Consider the following 16,705-nt stretch of genomic DNA (forward strand, 5'->3'; position numbering starts at 1 on the left):
ATTATATAAGAGATATTCTTGCTTGCTTTACTGAGCTAACATGCCCTGAGGGTGTAATATCTTACTACTACAGGTCAGTGATCATGATTGAATGCTAAATTAACTTGTCTAAACTAATCGTGTGCCTCTACCTAGTTGCTATCATGTGAAATTAATCATGGTGGGGGTTTTTTTAAAAGCACATCACTCATAAATATTGTCATATTTCTCTTTATTTTAAAAAGGCAAAGGGGGGAAAACATACCAAAATTCATATAGAAAATTGATTAGAAAAAAGTCAAAAACAGCAAATGTACAAGGCTAGAAAATGAGATTGACATGAGCTTGAGTGTAGTGTGATGTTCACAGTTCACACTTAAGGCCTTTCCCTCAGGAAGAGAGTGCATCAGAGAATACACCTATCCACAAGAAGAAACACACTGTCCACAGGAAGTGGTATACACCACTGCTTTACACAGGAAGTCATAAGACAGGCAGTCATGAGACAGACCGCTGGTACTCAGTATGCTCAGAAATACAGTACAGTACCCACGTGAAAGAAGGACCAAAAAAGGAGAGTGCTAACAAAGTTTTCACATGGTTTACCCACAGACATCGCATATGTGGTTTGTTAGATACATGCCTATGAACTTCATGTGGGAGCAATGGCAACATGCAAGCAATCTAGTTGAAGGCCCCAGAGATTCATCAAGACAACGAATCTACATATTGAAACGTTTGTCTTCAAGTAAAAAAGGTCTGGCTCAGTTTCTTCCATAATCTTATTGCAGCAAAATCATGACCAGTAATTAAATTACAGCAGAAATAAATTTTGCTTTTGTAGTTTTTTTGAGTTTGGACATTTGGACAGTAGGTTTTATTACAAAACAAAAATTCCCAGAGAACTAAACTTTATCCCCATGCTCATTCAATCTGGTTGCTCTTTACAAGCCTTGTTTATAGGATATAAAAAACAAACTTCCAAATAATTCATGAAAATAACTTGAGCTTATAACATCAGCTTATAGTTTTTAAACCAAATACATCAGTTTCATCCCTACTCCTCACGAAGGACCAAGCATCGAAAAGGACAGAAAATAAATAGCTTAACCTGTTTCTCATGATAGATTTTTTTGTAATATGTGTATGGGGGCATGTTTACAAACTAAATTAATCGTATATCCAAATGTAGATCCTTTTGTGAACATTTTAAATAATTCTTGGATTTAAGTTTAACCTCCCTGCATTGGTCCATACAAAGTTCAAGAAAACTACATACATACTTACATACAGCTTCCAAACAAAAAACAAGGAACTGTTAAGTATTTTAAAGTTTCACCAAAATATACATGATACACCGGGATGAGAACGGCCAGTTCCTTCCATCTCTTGCCTGTTGCCATTTTCTCCCAAAATATTTACATACAAGTTCATTACGAATATTAACACTGCTACCCAGCCATTTGGACAGCCTATAGACTGGTGGGTCCACATGGCTTCCGGCCTCAATCTAGTGCCTCCATTGGAGGTGATCAAGCTTTGAAATGAGTGGTGAATGTCGTGTTCCAAAGTGTACGTACAGGTGGGAGCACCAAGGCACTGACCCTTTACCCCACCACCCACCCCACCCCACCCCACCCCAAACACCGTTCATTGACTGCCCCTGCTAAATCAAGCACATGTACGATTTTAAAGGGTGATGTAAGGCACATTCACCACACTGGTTTCGCTGTAGAGGAAGTGTGTGGTATTGAAAGGCCTGCCTGTCCCTGTCACCTGAACGTCTCTTATTTTGATAGTCTCGTTTAGTAGTGCCCTTTTCCCTGTGCTGTGGTGCAGTATTGCTCCGTAAGGCAGCTAAGACCAGATACAGCATTTCAGTGTCTGAGGTACAACTCATCCTTTCAATTAGTGCATTCTGAAGACCTAGATCGACTGAAATTTGGCATTTGGTTTTGAATGCTTGTCATGGATGTGTGTTGACCCTGCTTTCACACTAGCAAAGCAAAAGGCGCTGATGTCGCTTACAGTTCGTCTTGTATGGGCATACGCTTTCGGCTTCTTTAAGTTCTGATCACAGATAGTAGATAAATGCCAAAATTGATACATTTACAGATATTGCCATGTTATCTTTGTTTACTGTATTTTTTATATTGTACTTGAAAACCCCCCAAAATATCAATCGCCTATTGCTCTGTTTCTTGCTAATGTAAACACAGGGTTCAGAGTAAAAGAATGATCTATATTAGTGAATTGCCCACTGTCTAAACACACTTTTTTGACACATCTGTTGACCCTTCACAGATTCTCTGAGTACCCAGGCCTTCAGGTTGGTCAAAAATAAAAGGAAATTTCCAAAAATAGAAACAAGCGTCCAACCGATTGTGCTTCACAGCTTCACAGATCTAGAGAGGCACAAGCATTTCTCCCCCTTAACATGCCCCCACTCCGACACACACTTCATTTACTTGCTACATGAAACTCCTCCCAAAAGAGACAAAAAAACCCCTAATATACAACATATACAATGGAGAAACAACACAAACAAGAGAACTCTCCACAGGAACAAAAAAACCAACAAAAAAAAACTCCACAGTGCATTCTGGGCCTGCAGAAATGTCCCCGAGCCAGTGCAGTAGATTAGAGGCTGTGTTAGGGAGCGCCGGCGCCCCCCCGCAGTGCCAAATACCCGTCCGTTTATCTGAGCTGGTAGAGGGTGCTGATGGTGTCGGCCAGGAAGGCGACCAGGCCGCGGTACAGGCCTCTCCAGTTCTGCCACTGCGCGCCCTCGTTCTGAAACACACACAAAGAATGGGATCGTGAGTGGATGTTAGAATACACAAACACCTTGGACACTATTAGTGAAAGTAATGTACAGTTAGAGGTCATGCTAGAGTCTGATAACAACATGGTTTATGGTTCGCATCTCATTACAGTGTGCTTGATCAAGATTGTAAGCCTCAGCATAAATTCAAAAGTAGAATCATTTACAAAGCGATTTATAATTATGTTACTGTAGACAAAACATCTCTCTACTTGAGTGACAGCTAGACACAACAAACTAGTACTTGACAATCACATAAACTTCACTAGCCAAAGAAAACAGTGATGTGTAAAAAAAAAAATCTGTGATGTCCATATACGTGTGTGTGCTCACACACATGAAAGAATGACCCAGCAACAAAGAGAAAGCGATCATGTGTGTCTAAGTACCAGACGCGCGTTCCTGCGAAGTAGTCCCTGCCAGACAATGTCTGCAACAACAGACTGGTGAGATGCTATTCAACAACTGCTGTGAGTCATCATCTAAAAATAACTCTCAGAGAGGAGTGATGAGAACTCAGAGAGTTAGTGAATAACTGACAGATCACTTCTATAGTCCCTGAAAAGTGGCACTGAAATCACTAGGGCATGTAGAGAGGGTGAAGAGAAGTATGCAGTGTGTAAGTAATTATACAGTAACCGGCCAGCACAGGGGTTATGTGAGAACACAGGAGTAGCAGACAGTTAACATGACACAACAGGTCATGAACTATTACTACAGCCCAGTTGCCACAACAGTGTCCACCCTATCATTATAATGTTAACTGCTCTGCAGTTAGTAAACAAGCACATACTCATTAATTCTCCAAGCTACAGATTCTACAATGGTCGACCTCTAATCTCTACGCATTATGAGCAAGCTAAAACTGTAAGCCGCTTTGATGTGAATTTTCATTAATAATGACTTGTGCAACTGGAGTGTGAGAAAACTGCAAAGTAATATGACATTTCACATATAATATAATATTAATATATATAATAATTTCAATAATATAATAAAAACATTGTTGTTTTTTTTGTTCTAGGTAGCACTGATGTCTAAATCAACTACAATAATTACTTTTTTTTATGTTCCAGTAACACAAACACGAATTACTAATAATTCTGGTACTATATTTACCTTAACAACTGGTGTCGCTTTGATTTAGTGCACTTCCTTTCTGTGCTTTGTTTTGTGTATGAGTGTAGGACTTTACAGGAAGCAACAATAAGACCAGAAGAAATGACCATACAGATGCACCTACTAAAGAGTATGCTTTTACAAGATCACTGCAATGAATTTTCAGTAAATTATAAGAAAGTCACTTTAATGCCCCCACCTAATCCTGGGAAAATATTTATATCAAACATAAAATAGGGTCAAAGGTCCTCCATAGAAGGACATTATTGTATATTTATTTTATAGACCATGCCAGAGTAAGAACCATGCTGAGTTTTTTGTACCTTTCTGCTCCCCGGACCTGCCTGACCCATCCTGATGCCCTACTTCTAGTTGGAGTTCTCATCAATTTGAAGTCACATGCTGCTGCTGAGGATGGCACGACATGATGCAGCCTAAAGATGATTGAGATTACTGAGGATGGTACCACTTAAAAACCATAAGATGGCTTTGGACCTCAATTCATATGTTTGGGGCGGCTGTGGCTAAGGTGGTAGAGCGAGTTGTCCACTAATCACAGGGTTGGTAGTTTGATTCCTGGGCCATATAACTCCACATACCGAAGTGTCCTTGGGCAAGACACTGAACCCCAAGTTGCTCCCAATGGCAGGTGCCTTGCATGATTGTCATTGGTGTGTATGTGTGTGTGTGAGAATGGGTGAATGAGACACAGTGTAAAGCGCTTAGAACCACTAAGGTTAAAAAGGCGCTATATAAGTGCAGACCATTTACCATGATGGCTAGGATTACAATTGCTATGATGAGGATGGGTTCCCTTTTGAGTATGGTTCCTCTCAAGGTTTCTTCCTCATAGTGTCTCAGGGAGTTTTTCCTTGCCACTGTCGCCTCTCGCCTGCTCATTAGCAAAAAACATACATTTAACATCTATATCCTGAATTTATATATCTCTCTAAAGCAGCTTTGGGACAAATTGTTAAAAAGTGCTATACAAATAAAACTGAATTGAACTGAATTGTATGCATATTATATTTCATTTGTGTAATATACTGTAACAAGTGTTTCTCCAGTTCTTAAGAGTGCTTCCCTGTATGTATATCTTTAGTTGTAGTGATTAGACAGGTTAAGATATATTGGTGTGTGAGTGAGCAAAAGAAAACATTCTGAACAAGACAGAAGTTACAGAGTAGTGAGAGTGAAAGGAGACAAGAGGTACGTTCTACATATACATTTCTACCCCCTATACATACACACCCACATCCAGCCAAGTTGTTGTGCCACTGCTTGAGAAAGTACCTAGGAGAGTGAAAGGAAACAAGCAGTGCATTCTACATATACATTTCTACCCCTATACATACACACCCACATCCAGTCAAGTTGTTCCACTGCTTGAGGAAGTACCTATAAATTCTCGACTGGTCCTGAGTAAACAACACTTGCGTTGTGTACCGTAAAAGCATCCTGGTATCACAGAGTTTAGCGGAGCAACAAAACAAGCTGTGCGCGTGATTCCCAAAACAGGAGGTTCAGCCACGTGACATACCAGTTTATTGTGTGTTACATTTGTACAAGTAACTGACTGTTTCTGTGATTGTGTGACAGTGCAACTGAAAGTGTTAAAAAAAAAAATGTCTACAGTGCACTGTCTAGGTACATGATTGTGAATATGACAAGTGTGTCAGTGTACGTGTGTCAGTGTGTGACTACTGGGTATGTTTGTGTATTTCTGTGTGTGTACATACAAGGGTGTGTAGGCTGGAGCACTCAGACTCAGTGAGTGCTGGAATAGTGAGGTGACATCATGTGTGTTTGTCTGAGAGGCGAGGAGAAGGGAGGAGGGGGAGTTGGTTTGCATGGGGGAGGGAGAGATTAGACTGTGTTTACTCCCTGCCTGCTCCACGGGCTGACTCCTCACGCGATACGGCAGGGAGATCGAGAGCAGCAGAAAGACAGAGGCAGGAAGGAAGGAGAGGGAGAGGGGGAGAGAGAGAGAGAGAGAGAGAGAGAGAGAGCGAGCGGGAGGGAGGGAGGGGAGAAAGCGAGAACAAGAGAGAGCGGGTGCACAAACGAGAGGGAAGGCATCAGGTTCAACCACTACAGGAAATCTGACTCCAGTCACAACACTAGCCATGGTGAATACCACATTGATCCATTTACTAGAAAAGCCACTGGAGGCTACGTGCACACAGACACTTGCACATTTTCACAAACATTGTCACTGACACACGTTGCACCAATCACCGTTACACAAAAGAAGGCTGGGGTTGGACTATACACAAGCACAGCTATATCACACAAACTGGTTCCTCACCATTCTCTGAAAGTAAACAGCGTTCATCTCATCTCCTATGGTTCTCAGCTGGATGGCCACTCTCCCCACCACTTGTTCCTCCTCCATGGACTCCTCATCAACCGCAGATCCTCGGCGGCTTGATTGTGCCGAGGAGCTACTGCTCTCAGGAAGGAGATCGGGCAAGGGCTGCTGCCTCCTGTTGGGATACAACCTCTCCTGCCCGGTTCCTGAAGGAGATACAGAAAAAAAATTCACTGTCAGAGAGGTCCATCTCATTCCATAAAAAGCAGAGAGAAATTTGTAGATATGAACAAGCCTCCTCGTTCTTTGATTACTGAAACTTTAACATCAGCATTCCATCAAACATTTATCCTATGTAAACACATTATCTTTTAAGGAAACTGGAAGGACTTTGCTGGCCCAAATAAACAAGCAAAAAACTGACAATCATGGAGATGAACATCTTGAATGAGCATGCCAGATTCATAATCAACCCATCGCACATCTTTAATCTTTGCCAAAAAGTAACCCCTCAAACCTCCATCAATCTTCTCCCTAGTCAAAGAATTTCAACAGTTGCTTCAGGACACTTCATTTTTCTCATTTAAGGTTTACATATAATCTCATAATCTGCTTAATCCAAGCCTAGAAAGCAAGAATGTGAGTCTTTCAATGGTAATAATTACATTATAAAACAGTAACTACACATCAAGGGCGATGCCTTACTTAAAGATTTATAGTTAAAAGCCTTTATTTTCGCTACTAGCATGCACAAATAGCTCCACATTATGAGGAAATGCATGTGTGTGGGGCTGAGCTCTGCTAATCCTTCAAGCAGGTGACTGAACAGAGCGAGCAACACTGGGAGAGCCGTGGTATTCTGGCTTGTTGCCAGGGTAACTGTAAGCCCATGCAGCCTGTGAAGAAATGCAGCCATTGGTGGACAGGAACAAGGGCCGGGCGGTGATTGGATGGACAGTGTGAGTGTGTGTGTGTGTTGGAGAAGGCAGGCCAAAAGCCTGCAGCTTTCATAAAGGAGGTGCCAAAAAAGCAGCACCAAAAGGGTTCAGCTGAGGATACGATAGCAATGACGATGTGTGGAAATTTTGGAAAGATACAGTGAACAACGACTGCGGGACCAAAACACTGCAAGGACGCTGCTCAGTGCAGCGCAGGCATTCTGATACTGTGTGCTGGGTTGTGCTCAGCAGGAAGACACTTGCCCAGGGCAAGTTGCAACATGTCCTTTTTTCTAACTCATGGCCACAGAGGGGCAAAAAGCACTTCCTGGAATCTCGACCATGAACCACGGTTATTGTTGCTAGTACCCGAAATGTTTTTTTTTCTTCTGGATTTTAGTAATGCTTGTCAAACAATCTGTCAAGCACACTGTAAAGCATACATACATAGCCACATGTACAGATAACTTGCAGGTGAAGTGTATATGATTAAAGGCGAAGATACCTGAGCTATCTCTGAGTGGACCTTCCTGTTGGGGGGAACTGGCAATGCTCACAGTGTCCTGTGTAGAGATAACGGGTGCTGTTACAGTGCTGGTCTGAGTAGCCACAGTCCTGCATCGTCTGGACTGCAGTGTACCTCCGCTGGGCCAGGCATCCCGACGCAGCACCTCCATTCTGCAGGTCTGTGGCTGCGCAGGGCTCTGACCGTCCACCCTACTGTCCGGCTGTGGCCGGGCCATGACAAAAAGTGTCTGTAGTGTGTGGGGGGAAAAAAACTTAGTTGCGAATCCTATTAAAGACAATGCTGTGGATCTTTTATGCATGTTCCCTCAGTAAACACTCGGCTATATCAAAGATGAAGGAACAAATTCAGTCTTGTGGGGTCATTTCATTTAAAAATATATGTCTAGATTTAGTCTGTATAATGTGTATAATACTCAAAAGCAAAATGCACGACTTAACATTACAATGTGTTGTTTTGTGTTGAGTAAAATGGTGGTTGCAAAATGTCCAAGTACATAAATTATGCAGAATTATAAAGAGTAATACATTATCACAATCTCCAACATCTTTCAAAACTTTTATTGTTTTCAGGAGATATTATTTTGGGTTCTTCTGGCAATACAAAAAGAAAAATCAAGATGTAACTAAGCAGATTTAAAAACATTACATTTACATTAGAGGAAAGGAGTCATCTGTAATATCCCTACTTTTCATTTTCATAAAAAAAAACACACACGTATTGAATTGAATTGTCAAACAAAGTAAGAAAAATTTCACTCACCATTTCTCTATTAGACAACTGAATATTAAATTTAAAACATTCTCAAGCAATGAACACCGTCAATTTATTCTGAAACATCGTGCTTCCCCCCTATTGGCTGCAGGCCAGTTCAGAGTGACCGCTAGGGGGCGAGCGCGAGCGGCGCGCCGGCTTGTTTGTAAACAAATCCGTGCATGTAGCGGTAATCACAACCGCGCGCGCTTTCTCGGCTCCGGCACAACACGTTTACACACGCATGAACTATTAAGAAAAAAAGCACGGATCCATTTGACACTTGTACATGAAATCTGCAATAAGACATTTCCAAGTTGCAACACTGCTTGAGATTGTTATCAGCGTTTCGCTTGGCTTGATTGCCCGATATGGAAAATATGAAGCGATGGAAAAGTACAGCATGGTTATTATACAAAGTAGACGGACTGAGCGAGTGATGAAACATGCTGGAAACTAATTTACACTTAGCAATACAACGAAGCCTTCGGGGTGATTTTGAAACACGTTAACGGCGTGATCGGGTTTGTTGATTGATCGAGCGCGTGCCTTGAGCGCGTGCGTCCGTGACAGAAGGAGCCACTGCATGCAATGGCAATAATATAATACAGGGCCACTTTACGCCCTGTTAGAGGCATAAACACTCTAATAACTGTCCCGTTTATATGAATATTGTATCCAGTCATGACTTGACATCTTCCAGTGAGTTTTTTTTTCACTTTCTTACTGAGACTGGATCACTAGAGTGTGTGACACACCCACCGCCCCAACAAGATCAAAACACGAATAAACTAGTGAGCTCTAACTTCACTCAAGTGACACATGAGGACTGCGCTACAAAGATATTCCTTGCAAATAAATCACCATCGTCACTCTTACCTGTGAAACAGTAGTTGGGTAATGTGTAGATATTAGTCCAGTGTTCGGTTGTGGCGTGTTGTTGGTGTGGGTTTTTTTTTCTTGGTCAATAACTGGCGTGCTCGGGTTTTCCGCGCCACATAAACCTTATTCCTGTTCTTAGTTTCTCGCGGTTTGCTCGAGTTACAGTGTAAATCCGTTCATGGTGCGTGACGGGTTAATATTCCTCCATGCCTGTGTGTGTGTGTGAGAGAGAGAGAGAGAAAGAGAGAGAGAGAGAATAAGTGGCTCTTGTTGACACTGTGCCGTGTGTCAGTGCAGAAGACGCGAGCTTCAATAATGACAGCCGCTCGCGCTCACTCCCGCGAAGTGCTCTCTTTGGCGACGCCCTCTTTTCTGCGTGTTCCGTAACAAGTCCCGACATGCTCGTCACACCATCAACACCATCCCGCACAGCACGCTGTCAGTTTCCCGCCCATGGGCGCACAAATCCCGCCTCCTGTACAAGCATTGGCTGGGAAGTTCATCTTGACGGTAACACCGACGAACTAGAGGGCTGCGTTTAACGAGCCAATCCTAACAAACGAGGCGGGATTAGATTTGGAGTCGATAAGTAAACAAAACAATGTACAAAAGCAACTTTTGACCTTTTCTTTCAGGTTGTTGTGTCTTGTATCTGACAAAAAAAGTTTTTGAACAGCAGTTGATTATGTTTCATTACAGTTTCATCACTAGTATTGCCAAAGACCAAAAAAATGCAGTTAAATAAGGAAACCTCAAACTTTATGCAAACGTTTAACTGATCTCTCTCAGATTGTAATGAGACCCTGAATGAGTGTTTATTAAAACCAGCACACTTTTGTGTTGTGAAATAAGTGTGTTTTGGGGGGGGGGGGGGATTCAAGCAGGGGATTCAAGGGGATGCAAGAGCTGCACACACAGGGCACCCCCCCCCCAACCAACCCTGCAGGTGTGAGGCAAACGTGCTAATTTAGCATAGCCACTTCACCTACAGGCATGTTTTTGGTACTAAACCAGAGAACCTGGCGGAAACCAATACAAAAATGTGAAACTCCACACAGACTGCACTGACAGACCGCACAAGTTAAAAAAACAACAACATAAAACTAAAACTAAATCTTTCTCTGTCTTCAGACCTGATTTGTAAAAGGCACTGTATGACATCTGGTAGATTAATACCAGATATGTTAAGAAGAATGGGCTAAGCAATCTATCAAAGCTATGGCAGATATATCAGGAAGAATGAAGGGTGAATATTACAACTGAGAGGATCCAAAAGCTGCTGAGAAGATATGAAAGAGGCTAGAGGCAGTCATAAAGGAAATGGGTGGACATGCAGGTGATTTCAGATATTTACATCCTATTTAGAAAGGTTGTACTCTAAACCTGTTCTTAAATTATACTAGTCTACAATTAATTTATTTATATCCTAATTAGCCACACAAAATATAGATGCTATTTCAGATTTATATTTCCTCCCTGGGCTGTGAAAATAATTATTATGCCATGGAAACCCTGCTAAAAGAAGGTGTATCTGGATCACTTTAGAAAATTCAGCCTTACATCATAGTAGGTTTACCACAAAGCTGGTTATGGTTGAAGAATGACGTTATAAATTACTCGAGAATTAGCTAAATGAATTTCCTTTCAGACACCAGTTAATGACTGGGTCCTCAGTGCAGGCATTAGGCTGTGTGTTATTAAATAAGGACAGGATTTGAACAGACTAAATGCTGCAGTCCTAGTGCATCCCTTAGTCCTCTTTCTAAACAGACTTTGAATAATACATATTCATTGTCTTCAGGTTTTATGTTTTGCTTATGAGGATAATTTTTTTAAATCAAAACCAAAATAAACTTTTTGCATTTTATTTTGGCTAGGTTACTGCAATCAGCTAATTGAAAAGACCTAATTAAACATTAATAATGTTATATATTCATCGGATTATGCTAATTATTAGAGAGCAGGGGAAATTCCCCATCACTGGTGCTTTTGCCCTGTAGTGTGTGTCCCCTGTCAGTGTGGTCATTGTGTCTCATTAAAATCTAATGGGCTGGAATTGGCAGCTGGGCTTCAGAGGAGCTTCACACCCACGCATTAGAGTAGAGAAGCTTTCTTTACCATGGGGGAATCCCCACACAGGTACATGTCTGGGCGAAGAACCATGCTCACCCTGTGAAGGGCAACATGGGTATATCTTCATGGCAAGTCTTATATGATCATGTAAATAACAAAGGTCATTAAATGTTTTTTGTTCTTGGTGGTTTTTTGTTTATTTAGTATCCCTTGCATAGAAACCATTGCATGATGACAAAGCTTATTGGTTAAAACGCTGTGGATATATGGAACACTAAGCCTATTGCTGCTACCCTAGCAATACTTTACAGTTTACAGCCCATGTTCTGCATATTTATTGTTCTGCGTATTTTTTGTCATGTGTATGTATTGTTCTGTTCTGTGTATTTAATGTCTTGCACTCGTTTCACACTGTTGTGTATTTGCACTTTATGTAATCTTGCGTACTGTTATGTGTTGCACCATGATCCTGGAGAAACATTTTGTTCCAATATATACAAGCTATAAAGAGGAATGACAATAAAAACCCACCTGACTTGACATTTTTCAACAAATTAATATTTTTAAAAACTCTCTCTCTCTCTCTTTTTTTTTGGCCCTTAGTGACCCTTAAACATCAAAAAACTGATGCCAGTTAACTTTTGTTTCTTTTTACTGCTCATAATTATCCTCAAATCGGAGTGTGCAGTAGCAGCATGTAAATCGAATACACTTTGGGAAAACAGTAAAGATTGCAACCATCATGCAAACATTAAACATTTGTGCAAGCATACTGCAAGTACACAACTGGCAGATCATGGGACGAAGCAATTGGTGCAAGAGGACTGACCCATTCAAGCTGAAATGCATGGTTTAAAATGTTGTGTAAATGTTTTGTGTAACTTGTGTTACCTTTTGTAAAGTAGTAACAGCAACAACAACAACAACAACAACAATAATAATAATAATAACAAGAAGAGGATGAAAAACCATCATATTATTATTATTGTTGTTATTATTGTTGTTGTTGTTGTTGATTATGATGTTAATGTTAAGTCAGGGCTGCTAGTTGTAAACTAGAACATGATGGAAAAAAGTGTGCTGGAAAAGTAAGTACTGAGTAGGAGTCCTTAGTGAGGTAAACATGGTCAGTCAAGTGATCTTACTCTCAGGTACTTGAAATTTCTTGTATTCGGTCTTGTATTGTTATGAGTCATTTAGGCTGTGACAGAGGATTAGCTCGAACAATGTACTTGTTCAATAACATCTTACATTACTGTCAAGATCAAATATGTGACCCTGATATACTTTTACATTTACTAGAATAACAGACAAGAGAATACAGACAAAGGAAATCACATGGTGTGTTTTTGTACTTAAGAGGGTTTGTGTATACTCGTGACCAAAGCTGAATGAGTCCATGTGTTTCTCTATACACTGAATTAGTCTGTCACAATGACATCATCCATTATCTGACCTGGTATCTGTAAACTTCATCTCCAGGACTATAGCCATCTCGCCTCTAGTTTAACAAATTAGCAGTCATTGCTGTCACCATAAGTGGCTACTAAACAGTGGCTGTCAGGGGTGAGTGAGGTAGCACAGGACAGCAGCTGTCTCTCCCCATAAACTAATTGGAGGGTGGTGAAAGACAAACATGTTGAAAACAATTTCGAGTAGAACATGCATATCATGCAGCGGTGGACTTGGTTTTAGCTCATGTTTCAAATGTTATGCAGCAGTCAGTGCAAATGTATTTTACTTAACAAAAGGCTTTATATTTGTGAAAACATGCAAACACTAATTATTTTATAACAAGTGGGCAATTAATGCTTAACTTTTCAGATTAACAATTGAACCGGTTCACACAGACCTGGTAGTCTTTTAGTTATCAGATAGTTATGTTTATTTTTCATTGTTTATTTTACTGATTTTATTGTTTATTTTTTATGCATTTCAATTTTATTTTATTTGTATAGTGCTTTTAACAATGGACGTTGTCTCAAAGCAGCTTTATAGACACATATAAACATACAATACAAATTTTAAGTGTGTGAATTTATCCCAATTAAGCAACCCGGTGGCGACGGTGGCAAGGAAAAAATCTCCAGGATGATATGAGGAAGGAACCTTGAGAGGAACCAGACTCAGAAGGGAACCTATCCTCATCTGGGTAACAACGGATAGTGTGAATGTAAAAGAAAGTTCATGGTTTTTATATGAAGTCTGTTTGTTGAAATAGTCCACTGTTCACTAAAGGAGACTTGAGTGCAAAACTGCATGTGGTAATTGCAGTCCTAAGGCCACAGCAGCAACCGTAGTCTCAGCAACCACAGCGAGAATGTCCATGTGGAACTGAGGTCCAAAACCATTTCCATGGTAGTTCAAGTGATACAACCCTAAGCAATTTCCAGGCTGTAACCTCCAGTTGATGAGAGCTCCATCCAGAGGTAGGGCATCAGGAAGGATCAGGCAGGTCTGGAGAGCAGAAAGGGTCAGGATCACTGTCATCTCCATAAAATCGTGTGGCTCGACAGAAGACGAGAGGGAGAGGGAGGTAAAGAGAGGAAGACATAGTTAGGTATGCTTACTAGCCTGTGATGGGTACTTTGTGTAAAAGAAAGTCTATTCATTCTAAGTTTGAGTAAGCAAATTTTTTCAGCTTATACTTAAACACAGAGACTGTGTCTGAGTCCCGAACATTAATTGGAAGGCTGTTCCATAACTGCAGAGCTTTGTAAGAGAAAGATCTTCCACCTGCTGTAACCTTCACTATTCAAGGTACCAACAAGTAGCCTGCACTTTTTGATCTAAGTAGGCGTGGTGGATTTTTTTATCTTATTGTATACTGTGAGGATACGATACTCAGGCTGATTTCAGCAACATTCAACGTCAGTGTCAGTTTCATTCCCAAATGTTTACATTGGCCACAAACACAAAACTTTACAAACGATATCATACTTTACAATTGTTTTTCTGTTATAACTACATTAAGCTGTTATCTCTTCTGCTGTGTCGAGGTATATCCTTGCCTGCATGCCAGCAGTAATAAATGTAATCCCCTGGTATTGTTTTGGTTTTGGTTTATACCACAGCATTGTTGACTTCTCAAATTTGAGTGGTCAGAAGCTGTTCTGTTATTGCAGCAGTAGTTCTGGCTGTAAGTGAAATTGAAAGTTTATATCAATTAACATTTCTTTCTATAGTAACAGCTGTGAAAGGTAAGGGACTTGTATGTCAAACGTAATCTAAAATTAAATATTAAAATCTTAAAATGTTTTGTTATTGACAAACTGCATTTTTTTTTTTTTTTGCTTTTTAACTTCAAGAGAGAGGAAAAGAGAGGCTGCTGAGAGAACTCTTTATAGCCACGATGTGTCATTCAGTAATAAAATAAATTGTAATTGTTTGCAAATCATTGTCATATAAGAGGACTAAAATGTTTGTTGTTTTAGGAAAAAATAATCTGCTTTGCTTCAGGCATTACACCAATCCATCATAGATTATTTTCTTATAATGGCATGCCCCGGTCGTGTTAATTCCTTAATGATTTTGTATATCCTTATTTTGTGGATACAACATGTAAAGTTTTGACAAAACTCCATTAAGTGGTTTGTTTATATGGGAAATAGAAACAAGTTTCAGCAAGGGTTAGCAAGAAAAGCCTTCATATTAATACTAATTAGAACCCATTAGTGTTTTGTCCAAAACTAGATATTCAGAGGAAGTGTTTATACTTCTACAGTACAGTTCTTAAAGATGATGTTTCTTGGAAGTGCACTACACAATAATAATAAAAAAAAAAGCCAAAATGTTATTTTATATTTATGAAAAAGAATGTGTATACTAAAATGTGTTGATTTTTTAAATGAGCATAAATATAAAGATTAAATTAACATGTGAAAAGACGAAGTGTAAGTCTGTCAGATTTCATGCAAATTCAGCCAACGGACATGAGGGCTGTCATAGTAACCCGTGGATGAAAAAGAAAAACAATACAAAATGGCAGCCATAATAAACAACCCGATTTACATTTGGTGCTAAAATACATCTTTAAATAGATTTCAGACACAGTTAGATAGTGAGACTTCACTATGTCAGATATAGTGATGGCCAGATGAGCCAAAAATAAAAATCCAAATAATGCTGAAGTAAGCAATGATAAATTTGGTCAGTTAATATTCGTGTTTTGACATTTTATGAAACTGAAGGGGGAAAGACTCACAGTGTGAACAAGAAATACACCTTTGGGATGAATATGAATAAAATATCTGAATATTTTTGAATGGATAATTATCTGATTATGCCTCCTCATATGCTAAGAAGAAATTAATTTAAGATCATGTTTAATCAAGAGAAAGGTTATTTGAAATATATCTTCAGGACTGTATACAACATATGTATATCAAATAGCACACATGCACACAAAAAAGGTTCTAAAGATGTGACTTGGGATTTGTGCACCTTCCACTTACAGTGATGCCACTTTCAATCACGCATATGGAAGAAGGTGTTAGGTTACAGATGCACAGGCATGATCTCATCGTCACCATGTGGGATCATCTCACACGTGGCTGCAGTCTGGGGAGCACTATGGAAATGGGGAGGAGCAGCACTGATGGAGTCAGGGGTCGATTGGCCTGACGGTGTGTTGTTAAGTCCAGCTGTTGTCACTGTGACCTCATGTGACTTCTACAGACCAGCTAACAATGGCTCTTTTCATGAGACTATTTTTCACACAATGCACAGGAATGTCATGTTTATGTATGTGGGGCTTCCCCATGATAAGAAACTTTCAAGCTGACTAGGGAAGATTGAGTTTGAGCTGCTTAATATGACTTTGGCCTGTAGGCTGGTTTCACGTGAATGGCTGATATAACTGATATAACTTCGTGGCTTGCATGGCTAATGAAGGACTTTTGTCTGAAACAGTTTCACTGGAAAATTTTCTGTACTGTACAGCCCACTCGATCTCATATTTGCATAACTAAATATCAATGTTGGGTATTTATCATTCTGAGTTTATTTAAATAAAAAAAGCAGTTTATAACTTTTTAAAGCATCTACCTACAGATAAGTCACAGCTGTTGAACTCTTTTTACCAGAAGCCAAAAAAATTGAATTTTCGCATGTTTTGGGGGTCCCCATGTTCAGCATTGACTTTTTTGACATGTCACACTCCACAGACACTTAGTGCTTTAATAATTTGCAGTTTTTAAATAAGTATTCTTGTTTTTACCTATGTATAGACTTTGATTAAGCATGTCTACAAAATAATTATCCATCCAATCATGCTGTAGAACATTGTTTCCATTTCGCTT

General features: G+C 39.9%; 1 protein-coding gene across 1 annotated transcript; it reads right to left on the bottom strand.

Moving 5' to 3' along the window:
* Positions 1 to 194: 194 nt before the first annotated feature.
* bbc3 (BCL2 binding component 3) lies at positions 195 to 9,726 on the bottom strand. The gene is made up of 4 exons (XM_047161267.2): positions 9,330 to 9,726; positions 7,677 to 7,926; positions 6,231 to 6,439; positions 195 to 2,772 (listed from the first exon to the last, which is right to left on the bottom strand). Exons 2-4 carry the CDS (start codon positions 7,912 to 7,914, stop codon positions 2,677 to 2,679), a joined length of 543 nt encoding a protein of 180 aa, XP_047017223.1. The 5' UTR covers positions 7,915 to 7,926; positions 9,330 to 9,726; the 3' UTR covers positions 195 to 2,676.
* Positions 9,727 to 16,705: the final 6,979 nt, after the last annotated feature.

Source organism: Ictalurus punctatus, chromosome 17 (assembly GCF_001660625.3).
Source record: "Ictalurus punctatus breed USDA103 chromosome 17, Coco_2.0, whole genome shotgun sequence".
Taxonomy (NCBI): domain Eukaryota; kingdom Metazoa; phylum Chordata; class Actinopteri; order Siluriformes; family Ictaluridae; genus Ictalurus; species Ictalurus punctatus.

Excerpts from the sequence above, each read along its gene's own strand:
- bbc3 (XM_047161267.2), bottom strand. The coding sequence starts at position 7,914 with ATGGCCCGGCCACAGCCGGACAGTAGGGTGGACGGTCAGAGCCCTGCG. Across the intron at positions 6,440-7,676 it reads TCCACTCAGAGATAGCTCAG|GAACCGGGCAGGAGAGGTTG; the intron begins GTATCTTCGCCT and ends TATCTCCTTCAG. Across the intron at positions 2,773-6,230 it reads CTGTTTACTTTCAGAGAATG|AACGAGGGCGCGCAGTGGCA; the intron begins GTGAGGAACCAG and ends TGTGTGTTTCAG.